This window comes from Penicillium malachiteum (genome assembly GCF_028827825.1).
Source record: "Penicillium malachiteum strain IBT 17515 chromosome Unknown utg000001l:1.0-8184562.0:1.0-8186909.0, whole genome shotgun sequence".
In the NCBI taxonomy this organism is placed as follows: domain Eukaryota; kingdom Fungi; phylum Ascomycota; class Eurotiomycetes; order Eurotiales; family Aspergillaceae; genus Penicillium; species Penicillium malachiteum.
In genome coordinates, this window is record NW_026643094.1 from 7674660 (window position 1) to 7688287 (window position 13628).

The 13628-nt window shown below is 45.5% G+C and overlaps 4 protein-coding genes across 4 annotated transcripts; 2 read left to right on the forward strand and 2 right to left on the reverse strand.

Annotated features, from left to right (window-relative positions):
• Positions 1-255: 255 nt before the first annotated feature.
• N7483_002824 (uncharacterized protein) lies at positions 256-5211 on the reverse strand (the record flags this gene model as incomplete). Its single annotated transcript, XM_057086261.1, has 11 exons — positions 256-527; positions 578-683; positions 748-879; positions 934-1287; positions 1345-1592; positions 1645-2017; positions 2073-2123; positions 2184-2318; positions 2374-2388; positions 2449-5084; positions 5151-5211. 11 exons carry the CDS (start codon positions 5209-5211, stop codon positions 256-258), a joined length of 4383 nt encoding a protein of 1460 aa, XP_056952410.1.
• A 1668-nt stretch (positions 5212-6879) lies between these two features.
• Positions 6880-7335, forward strand: N7483_002825 (uncharacterized protein; the record flags this gene model as incomplete). The annotated part of the gene is made up of 1 exon (XM_057086262.1): positions 6880-7335. One exon carries the CDS (start codon positions 6880-6882, stop codon positions 7333-7335), a length of 456 nt encoding a protein of 151 aa, XP_056952411.1.
• A 704-nt stretch (positions 7336-8039) lies between these two features.
• Positions 8040-9692, forward strand: N7483_002826 (ribonuclease H family protein; the record flags this gene model as incomplete). Its single annotated transcript, XM_057086263.1, has 1 exon — positions 8040-9692. The coding sequence occupies one exon, from the start codon at positions 8040-8042 to the stop codon at positions 9690-9692; it is 1653 nt and encodes a 550-aa protein (XP_056952412.1).
• Positions 9693-11058: 1366 nt separating this feature from the next.
• Positions 11059-11447, reverse strand: N7483_002827 (CVNH domain-containing protein; the record flags this gene model as incomplete). The annotated part of the gene is made up of 2 exons (XM_057086264.1): positions 11059-11252; positions 11315-11447. The coding sequence occupies 2 exons, from the start codon at positions 11445-11447 to the stop codon at positions 11059-11061; spliced, it is 327 nt and encodes a 108-aa protein (XP_056952413.1).
• Positions 11448-13628: the final 2181 nt, after the last annotated feature.

Sequence of the window (13628 nt, forward strand, 5' to 3'; positions counted from 1 at the left end):
TGATGATTTATGGAAAATGGTGTCATGGCGTTGCGCCCTTTTTCAGTTCTTTTGATTTTGGTCTGCAATACCCTGCTATATCCTGCAAGTTGGTTTGGTTTCCTGTTTTTGGATTGCACATTCGTTGTCCACTTTAATTAATGAGTCTTGTCATGTCTGATGCGGGTTCACGATATACAGATAGCTCGCCATTTAGTATAGTTTAGTTTAGTTCAATCAATCGATGACTAGAATTATCACAAGCCCCTAACTCTATCACACGAGTTCCTCTGTCCGCTTCTTATAATGTCGCCTCAATTTCTCATATAGCCCTGCTTCCGGCAGCTTTTCCAAGATACTACCCTCCGTTCCTGAGGACTGGTTTCGAGACTCGCCTTCTGGATCCCGACCTTGTAGCGGCGGTAGCACTGCGTTTGCTGAGATTGTTGTCGGTTCCTTCGGTGCTTGAGATCTAAACCAGTCCCGAATCAAGTTTACCTTCCAAGCAAAGAAGATAGCCGGTACTGAAACAATAGCCGTAGTTCCAACTGAAACTGTGTAAGTAAATGGTCTAACTCGTGTTTTTGAGAGGACTCACAGAGAATCGGGAAAATCCAGCATCCTTGATATGTCAAGATACCTCCTTCATGAGGGAAATCGGTAATGTTCAGCGCAAACAGGGATGATAGGAATGAGAGCGGAAGCTTAGAACACAAGTAGTTAGTACACCGCAGGAAATGGTGGGGGTTTGAGTGTAGGTTGTCATACAAAAATAATGGTGATCACGGTGAAGACAAAAACACTGTTTGATTGTCTGGCCGTATCATTTGCTTGCAAGTGTCCGAATTCCGCTTCAACAAGACTAGCTTGTTTTTGTCTCAGGTCAAGAAGCGTACTGATCTATAGTCTCCCGTTAAACTAGAATCCTATCTGAGGGTGCGAAGTGGTACGTACGGAGTTATGGGTCGTCTCTGCTTCCAAATTCATATCATCCAAACTTCTTTTTACTTCCGTAGGCGTGCAGGGATGATTATACTGGAAGCAGTTTCGAAGCTCACTGGTCTCAAATGCTTGTTTCCAAACAACTTCCTGGTCTTCTGCTAGAGATCGAAGCATGTGAAGCTCATCACGAATGTCTCGTATCTTATCGAGTAGCTCCGTCTCATCAGAAATGATGTGATAGGGATTCTGAGGAGTTTCTCGGATAGAAGATGCACCTGACGACTTTTCTCTGCTGATTTGTCGTTTTTCTGTTTGTGCTCTCAGGTCATTCAGGAAGTCTCTGAATGTGTGAATCTCTTCGTCGGCCTGTATCGCGTTGAATAAGTATTCGTACTAGTGACTTTACTTGGTAGGTATACGAACCACTTCTCGAATTGACTCGCGGAACACTTCTGTGGGAGCCTTTCTCATTCCTTCGGTGACTTTTACGCATTTTTGCATGAAGAACCCGGTTGCGACGCCTAGGATTAGTTCCATGACGGCTTCGACGGTAGTGGGTCGCTCAAAACGACTCTTGCTTTCTCCGTATCGAATGTTATCGAGAGCATTCTGGAATAGACTGCTAGGATCGGATTTATCAGAAGTCTCAGTAGTGCTTGTGATGATTGTCTCTGAAGAACTGTTAGTAAAGTCCTCGTCATATTTGGCATCTGTTATCCATACTTTCGTCAATGATCCATATCCAAAGTTGATCCACTGTTAGAATCTTCTTCTTGCCAGTTCGTTCTGCTTCTGTCTGTGGTCTCTCTTTCGTAGTCTGTTTTCCCTGAAGCTCTTTTGTTTGTTGAGTCTCAATGTATTTGGAAAGCACTTGATCGTCATCTCGCTGATCGGTATTGGAAAGTGTCGGATAGTAGTACTGGTCCAGAGTCATGGGGTGATGGATGATCCGTCGCAAATTCCTACTATTGATCGATTCTTCAAAACTACCCGGCGCTCCAGCATCATTGACGGCTGCGCCAAGAGCAGAGGCATCTGGGCTTGAACTGGCTTGGTTGAGCTTTTGTACATACTCACCCAACTTGATATATGGCATCTATAATTTATCTATATCAGCGTTAATTGAAAATTTTGTCAGATAAATTTCTTACATAGATGGCCATGCAGTCTTTACGACCAGTTGAAAGTTTGATTTTATCGCGCTGTGCATGAACTTGTCAGTATCTAATGGAGATACAGTTGACGGAGACAAGACCACCCACAAGACACTGCGGCTTCATATAGCGCTTCTGCCCACCAGCTGCCAACTCTGTCCAGCTTCGATTAAACAGTCTCATAATAGCTTGATTGTCCATTTCGAGATGACTTGAGTCATGGGATAGTCGCGTGACAAGGTCCTTCGGGGATGTTAGGATGAAACTGAACTGAGGTGCACATTCTCTTTGGACTTACTCGTCTAAGTTGAAGCTGGAGATTTATTGTTAGCGACGGAGCACCTGAGAGCTGAGAGTATTGGGTATATCTTACATCGTTGACTGGCAGATGGATCCAACGTAACTGGAGATTACCTGCTGTGCGATCTGACCAGGCTTTTACGTGATTATCGTTGTCCATCGTTGGGGATACTGGTACTTGAAGACCAGTCGGGGTGGATACCCCTCTCTCACTTGCTTTAGCCCTCTTGAATTCTCTCTTGAAGTTTTCCAAATCACACTGATCCAACTGACTGGCTGCCATTATGATGGAGTCAGGACCCCGCTTGTAGATCAAGTCACGAACACTAGGGGTATCATGGGGGATGGTAATCTTCGTGCCGTCTGAATACACATCAACGATGGAAGCTGTCCGCTTGAGTGCATCTTCACTCTCCGTTGGCTCAGTGGGAAGAGCAGGAGGTTGACTGGCCGGATTAGCGACATTGTCCAGCGCTGGAGGGGGATGATGTAGAAGATTCAGGATCAAGTTCCCGACAGAAGTATTTGGCACAATAGTCCGAGCGGTTTCAAGGACATTCCATCTGACATAGCCTCTTTTTGAGAGAAGCCACCAGACCACAACGGCTTGAGAATGATAAACTGCCCAGTGAAGAGTCGTCCACTTTGTGGCATCCAAGGCAGGATTGGCTGGCCGAGGAAACCATTGCTGTAAAAGATGTCCGAGCAGAACTTCATTGCCTGGTTTTTCCCATTCTGCTAACACGTCGAGAATCTTAGCAGCCTCAGCAGGATGATCTTGATAGAATGTTTGGTCGATATTGCCGAAAGATTTCAACTCTGACCAGAATAAAGATTCAAGGTCTTTCTTTCTTTGGCTGATAGAGAAAGTGAGAGGTGATTCATCATCATGATTCAATTTCACAATCTCTCTGGCTTTGCCTCGCCAGGGCTTTTCAGGTGTTTGACTGGCTATCAGATTAAGCAAAACCTTTGCAGTTTCGATATCATCATTTGAAACTGCAATATGCAGAGCTGATCTACCCCCGCTAGCCTCACAAGAAGCATCGATCTTTGCAAGACACTCCTCCATGATCTTTCGTTGACTGTGCTGAGTGGCTACGTGTAGCCATGAAGCGCCACTTCGTTTCCATTGGAGAGCCTTGGGGTTCTTCTGAATGCACATATTGATCAGATCCGAGCATCCATTGACAACAGCCCAGTTCATAACAGGCTGCAATGACTCTTGTGATTCGTACAAATTCTTATCAAAGCCCGAATTCAAAGTTTTTAGCACCTTTTCTCGGATATGATCAAATTCATCCCGGAAAGCCATCTTTTGAAGGGGATTGATGGGAAAGTACGCCTGGGTTTTGAGCAACTCGAGTGCGATTTCAGCGGAGCCGTCTCGGGCGGCAATCAGGAACCCTGACATCCGGACATTATCTCGAGCAGTGACATCCACATTATGAGAGATAAGAACTCGCACATTCTTGATCCATTTATTGAGACACGCAAACAATAGGCCGTTCATTCCATGTCGATTCGTCATCGTGGTATCAGCTCCTCGCTGCAGGAGAAGCTCGATGAGCTCTTCGTTATCATTACAGCAGGCCTCTAAGAGAGGAGTGGATTGTGTCTTTAACGACCGGTGGTTGATATCAGCATGAAGATCCAGTAGATGCTTTGTATGCTCTACTTTCCTGTCTTTGCAAGACCGCATCAGAGGCGTGAGTCCCAGAAAATTTGCTTCGTTGATGTCTACCCCCAAACCAAGTAGCTTGTTCATTATTTCGCCCTGTCCATTTCCAAATGGCTTTTTGCATTGAAGGACCGAATGAAAAGCGTTGTTGCCTGCTTGATCAATCTCTGAGGGTACCACTATACCCTCCGTCTGCAACAAATTATAAGTTCCAAACTGGGAATTCAAGCAACAGAGTAGCAGAGGAGTCTTTGAATGTTGATTTTTCTTGTGCATATCTGCTCCGCGCTTGATGAGCAGCTGGGCGACATCAACATGACCAGACATACACGCCCTGTGCAAGGCGGTACTCTCGGACTCGCCCAGTTGATCAACGGGTGCTCCAACATCCAGCAGCCATTTCACAGTATCCAAGTGATTATTCAAAGCCGCCACCCAGACTGGTGGATTTGAGAATTTATTTCTGTCCTCCAGTTGAGTTTTTGATCCTCGTGCAAATAGCACCTCCATGACCTTCCAATATCCAAAACTAGCAGCCCTTAAAAATGGGGTGCTTCCACTATCATCGCAAACACCGAGGTTTGCATGGGCATCCAGGAGATAAGATGCGATCTGAACATGGCCATACTTGGCCGCAAAGTGGAGAGGGGCCCAGAGATTTTTATCTTGTAAATCTTTATCTGCTCCTTTGGCAAGAAGGAGAGCGACAATCGCTGCAGGACCAAATCTAGCAGCGATATGCAGAGCTGTTCCCCCTTTGGTTGGAATCTCCGCTTTCACATTGACATCGTTTTTGAGGAGAAGCTCTACACTCCTCGTCCTCTTCCGGCCAACTGCGAATATCAATGGAGTAACGTGAAGTGTTGTTGTCTCTTTATTTTCTGTCAGCTCATAGTCCATCGGTGTCTCGAGGAGATCTTTTCTAGATGCCAACAAGGCTTCCAACTCTGCATAAGAATCATTGATAATGAACTCCCTGAGCTGGGAGCGGATCTTCTCCAATTCTTCAGGTGTCTCATTGACGGGAACTGCAAAAATATTATTTTAATATACAACATATAGGGAAGATCGGGAGGGATGTAGTATAAATTTACCACTTCTTGCTCGCGGTTCCCCTGACGGAACGCCGACCTGGGCATCTCCAGGATCCGCCATGATGCCAAACTCGTAGTCCGGGTTGATCGCGTCTGAGTCGGAAGATTATTATACAAGTACTCCCAGTAGATCTCCCAGAATCGGGCCGAAGATGAGGATGATGACTAGAGCTGGGTGGAATTTTGCGATTCAACTCCGCACGAGTCTCAAACTCACCACATAATCCGAGTCGGCATTCATGCCTCAATGTTTTGTTACCCTGTTTTTGCTTATTTCACCTGGGTACTCAGTTGGAGCTGCCCCCACTTTCGCCCCATTATCACTGAGGTTCATGACCAATTAGACTCTGCCGGATCCGAGACTGTGCTGCAAGATGTCAGCGCTAGGTGGTTTCACGGAAAGTAACGAGTCCAATGAAGTGGCGTCCCGATTAGCTACATCCGTGCGGAATACGGAATGTGCAGATCGCAAGTATTTTGCTCCGAGTCCCTGCATTTAGTTTAATGTTAGACATGGAGCGATGGAGGATGAATATAATAGAGGAATAAGCTCACTGGGAATAATGAACGCGAGGAACCTTTACTCGAATTCAAGATAGGAGAATTTCTATAAGGAGCGCATGAATAGTGACTCAAGTCACTCAACAGGCTGCTGTTTCCCCTGTGACATGATTGGACGAGATATACGAGCATTTGTACATCCATCTGATGTGATGTTGACAACTCGAAATTATTACGTACAGTCTTCTACTTTGCCCATAGGGGTTTAGTAGACGACTGCCAGTAATAACGACGATATACAGAAGTCAGAAAAAGAAACAAATGTTTCAAGGGCCTGGAGTTGAGTGGTTTGTGTACTTGGCTTTCATTGAGCCTCTTGTTGTCAATACTCACCTCGGATTTCTAGATACTGTTAGAGTGTCAGTGTTGATTGACCATGCACCACGTAGATAAACGCCAATTGATCACTTACCTTCCTCCATACCCCATTAGCCTCACATCTATGGTTCTTTCTTGTTTCAGGAAGCAACATTCAAGAGGCTATGGATGTTAGGTAGTGGGTCGTGGTCCTAAACAGGTAGTTTGAGTCTGTTTGAGTCTGTTTGACTCGTGGGTTCAGCACACCTGCCTGTTTAGATAGCTCTCTGGCCACACGTGAACTTCTCCTCCTTACCTTCCCCCATAACACCTCCCGGTTCCCAAATCTTGTTCCCACTATAAATTCTCAACACCTTGAAGAATAACTCTTCCAAGGTTCCCGAGGTCATCTCCAAGAGCAACGTGATATGAAAAAGAAAAAAGAATCTCGCTGACTCCCTGCGTTGAGCCGACCCCAAGTGAAACGAGATCAACAGACTCATCTCAGCTAAACTTTAATCTTAGCCTGGCAACGAGTTGCCTTCATTGAGTCTTAAAGTTGTGAGCAGGAGGAGCCATGGCTGTAATCAACAACCACGACGACCCTGACGGCTGAGTAGCTGAGGTTTTCAATACTACCGACCCCACCAGAACGCAGGCAGACTATCTGCCTGCCACTCCTATCACCCTCGGAAAATTACGAAAGGCCCTTGAAAACGACGATCAGTTTTATGATTGAGACAAAGACTTGCGTGGCAATTTGCTCAAAGATGGCCTGATCGACATTATCAATTCCCAAGTCCCACGCCCCCTGACGGATGCTTACAATGGTTATAATTGGATGAAGACATCACTGGCAGTGGCACACTGGATGAAGGATAATATCAGCGACAATCTACGACAACAATTGGAACGAAGGACACACCCAAACAAGCTATTATTCACCGACACCACGTACAACGCGATTGTTCAACTTGTCGAAGGGAAATACGCCTTTACGGACGGCGAAGAAATCTGGAACTGGTTTCATATGACGCCCTCCGACTTCCCGTCCATCTCGGATTACATTGATAATCTGATGAGCACCGCTGTACGTCTGAATTATCACCCACCCACCTTGAGTCCCGGCACCGTTATGAAGAAGGTCATCGGAAGCCTAGACAGTAGGCCCGTGTTGAAAATGAGGTGGAAATACACGATGCAGGAGATCGAGGATGACGAATCTGCTTTTACAGAGAAGGATCTGTGGGAATATGTCAATCTCGTCCACCAAGAACTCAGGCATGAAGAAACTGCCGCTGGAGCAAACGACCAACAATTAGAGTAGCCAAAAAGGAAAGCTACCGAGACAACATCTACAAGCCGATGGGAAGAAAATTGACTCTTTACTGGACTAGGAATGCCTTATCGCCAGATTTTAGTGATACAAAGCTGCATCTTGTACTTAACAAGAGACTTTATCAATTCATTCATAGTATGTATGCTAGGAAGTGCTAATCGTAGTGCCCAGGGGTCTACTGGGGTATATTAGATCGCCGGTGCTCGACTGATCCTGCACCGTAAGACATAAGACTACAAAATGTGCATGAGTAGGTAGTATTATTAAAAACCTTGGAATCGTAGAGAGACGCATCTAGCAGTACACTCAATATCATCTACAGCACTAACAGGAGGCTTACTCGAGTTCTACTAAAAGACTCATCATTCTCCCATGCCCTTGTTTCCGAACGTCAAGCTATACCTGTATAGAAGATCTAGATATACTCAAAGAGCACAGAAGGAATCTACACCATACTAGTAATTCGGCGTAAAGAGAAGTGAGGTATGCGATAAGAGTGGGTTCCAAGGTATTTCCTAAAACTGAGATCAAACAAACCTGCCCAGGTGGTAAGAACGCGTTGATACCTGCGCAGCCTGATCTCAACATCTGAACGCGCCGCTCACCTTCCTTCCACTTTCCTCCCCCACTCGATCCTCAACACAACATCTCCCTCTCACTGCCCCCAATGTAGAAGAAAGCATACTGCCATCATGCCCGGGTACTTTTACCATCCCACCTCTGGTGAGGATGTCCAAAAGCTACCCGCAATGATATCGCAGGATTCCGGCGTTGAGAACAGCTCCAATCCTGGGCCCTACACTCAACAGCCAAGAATCCCTCCATATCAATATGTCAGCGTGAAATATCCTCAGCGCCCACGTATGAGCAAAACAGAACGCGCTCAACTACACAGACGAAGATCCAGATCCCCCTCTCCAGATCCACCTCCAGTACAGACACACTACCGGAGCAGAACTCCCCTGATTCAACAGCCAGATACAGCCTCCACTACCACTGTTTACTCTCCAGGAAGACTTGAACGAGAGAAAATTGTTATTGATCTCACCACTCCGGAGCCTGAGCCCGAGGCTGCGTCAGAAAACCGGGTCTATGATCAAGTCACCAGCGTGAGAGTAGGTTCCCAACAGACTGTTGTCATCCACCAAGCCTCTGTTCCTCAACCGGCTATCCAAGGTAAGCATCAGATTGGATTGGAAGTCCCTGACCCTGCATCTTGGACTGAAAAAAGAGTCATGTGTCAAGCTTCAGATCTACAAAGGGATCGCGTTTTTCATTCTTCACCCGAGAGGTACAGACAATCAGAAGTTGAGACTTATCGCATCACCCAAGCAATCCCCCAGTCCCTCCCTCAAGTCACCTCCCAGTTTGTGCTACAGCCTGTTTCGCGAATCCGTCCTGAGCCCGTCACTGGAATCATTTCCCAGTATCTTTCTCCTCTGACCCCTCAACCCGCCCGCCCAACCATCCTTCAAAAAATTCATCCGCTTCCTCCGAAGCCTGATGCATCCACCGTATCATCCACTACACCTGCTCTATCTTCAAATCCTCTCATACCTACTGAAGCTGTCCTCCCTCCAAGACCTCCCGTATCCGCTGCGGGTGTTCAAACCTCAGGAGACTTTCAAAGAGTTCGGTCGCAGAATTTGGAAACATGTATTTTCATCGATCTGACTGAAGATGACTCGGATGATGAGGCTATCCGGCCTAGGTCAAATGAGTCAACAACTGGACGTGTTCGAGATGCTCGTTACTCTGCTGCAACTCAGTTTACTGGGCGGACCGTGGTTGAATCCCGCTTTAGAGCCAGGGTATTTGCTGAGCATATGATGATGCGGCCTCCAATCGATGGACATACCCATTGCCACACCCTGTGGACGGATGGTTCACTCGTGGGTGGAAGAAGGGCAGGGGGGGCTGTTGTATGGAGAAATCATCCGGAAGACGATTGGAAATCCCTCAAACGTCGAATCAACTTTGAAACTAGTGACAGCAACCTCCCAGAAGTCATGGCGGTCTCCATGGCAATGGATAAGGCAGTCGACTTAGTGCGAACTGCGCGAAGTACCAGAAACACGGCTCTCCTGGATGAAGTGTTCATTTTCACAGACTCAACCTTTACAGTTCGTGTTGTCAGAAGTGCCTGGATAGGTAGTCGCGGGGCTAGGCGTGGTTGGTATTTCATTCGGCCCTGGGTTGATCAATTACTGGAATCGTATGCCGAACTAAGGGCAATGGGAGTTCGGGTGGAGCTACACTGGGTCCCTGGCCACAGCGGCGTTGAAGGAAATTCAATGGCTCATAATGCGGCGAGAGAGAGTACCCGGTTATCTTTTGGGCTGTAGCTCAACCTCTTGCATTTCCATTCGATCATCAGCTCTCAATTCTCCAATCTTCCTGCCATACTATGTTGAGAGCTTTCCCACCATTGATCTTTTCTCTTTCACACCTCTGGAGTTAAGCTGACATGGTGAATCTTGGATGTATCAATATTGTTTTATTAGTGTAATAATATATGGTTATTCTTCTCCCGTCAACTACACTTCTTCCAGCCAAGAAATAATCTACTCAAGAGCTCCTTACCACCTAACCACACAAAGTGTATCAGCTACTGATAAGTTGAATAACATTAATCAATCAGCTACCCAGTAGGAAAATACTTAATACCTAGGCGCCTCTACATTAACTTGATATTATCTTAGAATCAGCTTAACAGGCACTCCAGGGTTGAGTTCTCTTTATACCCAGTCACTTAGATATTAGCGTATATCATCTACAAGAAAAAAGGAAAAAGGAAATCCAGCAAGGCCAGGAATCGAACCCAGGACCTTCGAAATCAGAAAGGCGTGAATAGCCTCAACAGCTCTCACTTGATGCATCCATCCCCATCACATAATCCCTTCTATCTCCATCAATTATTTTTATTTAGAGGATCTAAAGGTTGGAATAGAAAGAGAATAGCTAGAGGTATGATAGGTAAAAATATAAAAAATTCCAAAAAAGCATTATTCCCTGGCCGAAGCCAGATACCCTCCCACCCGCCGGTAAAGTCTCTGCCACTGAAGATGGGTCCAGCGTCCGCATTTCAGTACCTTTGTCCCCCAGAAGGGTCGCCGACCGCTAGACTAGCAGAGCAGAGTAGTCACCTGGGGACCTTTTTACACAAATATAAGGGAGATGTGGTTCCCTAAATAGCAAAAAAAAGGAAATTGAAATTAAAAAGAAATCAAACAAAGTTCAAGCTCTAAATAATTAACATATTCTGAATGATTTTGATATTATTAACTAGTATTCCTATAAAACTCCCTATGCTAAAAGTGGTAGCTGGCACCGTGACTCTGCGCGGTGCCTTGAGGTACATCTTACGACACAAAACCAACTGGTGGGTATTATGCCACCTGGGCAGGTAGTGAAGAAGGAATCGTGTTTTTAAAACCGCTGAACACATCAGCTTTAGACAATTGCAATACTGGGAGAGATGGGGGTATTCATGGCTTATCCGAATTTCGTCCTCTAGCACTGGCCTGCTTCTACTTGTCTGGTTTTGATTTCGCTGATTCTATTTGCCAGATTTTCCAGATGATCTTGCGATGATACCAGCTTACAATCTCCCGAGGTCCTATGATAGAATGAGCTACGCAAAAAGTCAAGACGAGGATGTAGCATTTCAATCTCCAATATTATTGTAGGCAGTTTGACAACATGATCGATCTACTCAGACAAAAAAACTAGATTTCCGTTGTCATTTGAGATCCGCTCTGCCAGATTGATATCCGCTTCGATTTCTTCTCCCTCCATGGAAATCAATTTGGCTCGAAGAACAGGGATATCATCCTCTCCCTCGGTGTTGAGCTCAATGCTGGAGGCAGAGTCTTGGAAGTTCACACCACCCCAACAGAAATGACCTAGTAAGACTCAAGATTTAGTATCTTCTGTCTGGAGATATGGTAAGATGGTTGAAGCATACCGTTATCGTTGCCAATTATGCTATTCAAGTCTAGGACAGACTCTTGCTCCTCTTCATCATCCGTGCGAAGTGTTGCTTTGAGGATATGGTCATCCTCAAGCTCGAAGCTGACTGATGATTCGTGGAAGCTCATTGTTCGGAGAAGACCAAGCAAGTATTGATAGAAAGATACTAGCTGAGATTTTGTAGCTCGGTGAAGAGGATCAAGGTGAGAGTTGGCTTCCAAGGTTCGTGGATGGGTCTAAAGAGAACATTAAGGAAAGACCCTTTTATACACCTTGAACCCTTGATCTAGCTGACAATTTGCAGTGGACTTGGCAAAAAGACGCGAGACTGAATCCCCGCAGAGTTAGCTCTTGGCCAACTAGGCACCCTTGTATAGCTAGGGTTGATTGATGCATCTTAATACAGACCAACTAGGATCCTCAAACGAGGACCTCGGGAGAGAGAGTGACAAGGCTGAGAAACATAGGATCATGCCACTAATACCTGCCAAGAGAGCCTCTGATATGCCACAGCGATCCGAAGTGGCGCATATGCAGCCCTATTCTATAGCCACGCATAACGTTGAGATTGGCGCGGTCATGATGTTGCACCAGAGCTGCAAGCCAAGAATTCTTTCTTGGTCTAGTTGATTTGTGAATGGGTACGCTGTAAAACAATTTTGTAGAATCTATGAGTTAATTTCAATAATCTTGATGCCTAGTATCTGGGTGGAGTTGAACGGACTCGCCCGGTTGCTAATTGAGGTTAAAGTGTATTTCATCGGCAGAATTCATGAATCTTATGCGATGACAGTCCGATCTCGGATGAATATTGAACATTTCAAGATAGTAGACCTTTTTTAGGGCTCTTTTGCTACTTGGGTTACAGTGGTTTTATTCACCGCCTATTTTGATACCTGTCGGATAGAGGCCTTAGTTAACTAGTTACTTGTCAGACTCGCTGTCTGGTTGTAGTAAGCGGTCTGTTCCACTGATGATGTCGATATGTCTGGTTTTCTATTTTCTCGTAACGCGTCCTTAGATACATGCAAATTCTGCCGGGTCACCTGATCACGCTAGACCGGTTCTGGCTGACATTACTGCCTGAGATTATGTAAACCTACACTGTAAATAACTATTTTTACCTCTTAGATTTAGCAGAATTGAACACACATACACACATCTGTACAATTGGACCCCATTGGGTGCCACATGCTGCTGAATAAGCCTTTATTCTGACAATACCCAAGGAGCCTAAGAGCCTACAGCTTATCCCTAGGGTTACCAGTTGCCTATATCCAACAATACAACAGCTACATAGTAGCCTTGCCTTCCAGATAACCCTCCAGCTAACCCTGTAACTAACCATGTATTAGGTACCAACACACAAAGAGGGGTCGGCCATCAGTCACCTCAGGCTGTAGATGCTACTGACTCGGACTGAGCCCTGTACTTAAGTATGTATAGGTATGAACACACCTGGCCAAGCACTTGAGTGCTGCCCAGGTGGGGATATGTACCAATATCTTTTCCAATTTCAAATGCTCCCGAGGTCGCTGCTAGTACTGATATACACTGGCAGTGCCGCGGGAAGCGCTGCGCGAGGACTTCAAATTTTGTAGTACTTATAATCTGGTATACACGTATAAACCTTGCACATGTGGAACCTTGGAACGAGACTGAACACATGTGCAAGAAGTTCGTCCGACTTGAAATACTGGCTTTGCTCGGGTCATATAGAAATATAAAATTTCAAACCCCCCATTATATGGCTGATACTTAATCATAGCTGCAACCATATTATCACTCATATATCGAAACGGCTCAACCTGTGGGAGTGTGTCAACTGGGATCATAGCCCAGGTACTGAGATTTCCCTCGGATGGGGTTTGGCGTAGCTGTACAATTTAGTTAGCCTATGATGTGGTATTTGAATAGTATTTACGTACCTTGAATGTCTCAAATACCTCGTCGTGGGATAGGTCACGGTGTTTGGTCAGCGGTAGCGTATCCTCTGCTAGTAGTTGTGCTGGATGACCAGTGCCAGTGTCTAGTATATGGATGATCCATTCTCCACCTAGAAATGTTGGAGGTACAGGATGCAGCTTGCTGTAAGTGTAATCAACTTTGATTCGGTCTAGTTTCTCATCTTGCTGGGTGATAATGATGTATTCTTTGGTTGATCGGTCTGAGAAACTACATGCCAGGGGATGTTAGTGGATTGGAGATATCAGTATGGCAATTAAATCGGACCAAAATACACCCAAAATTCTCTGGGCAAGAGTAATGATACTTCCAAATATCTTTTCATCATAGTGCTAGGTAAGACT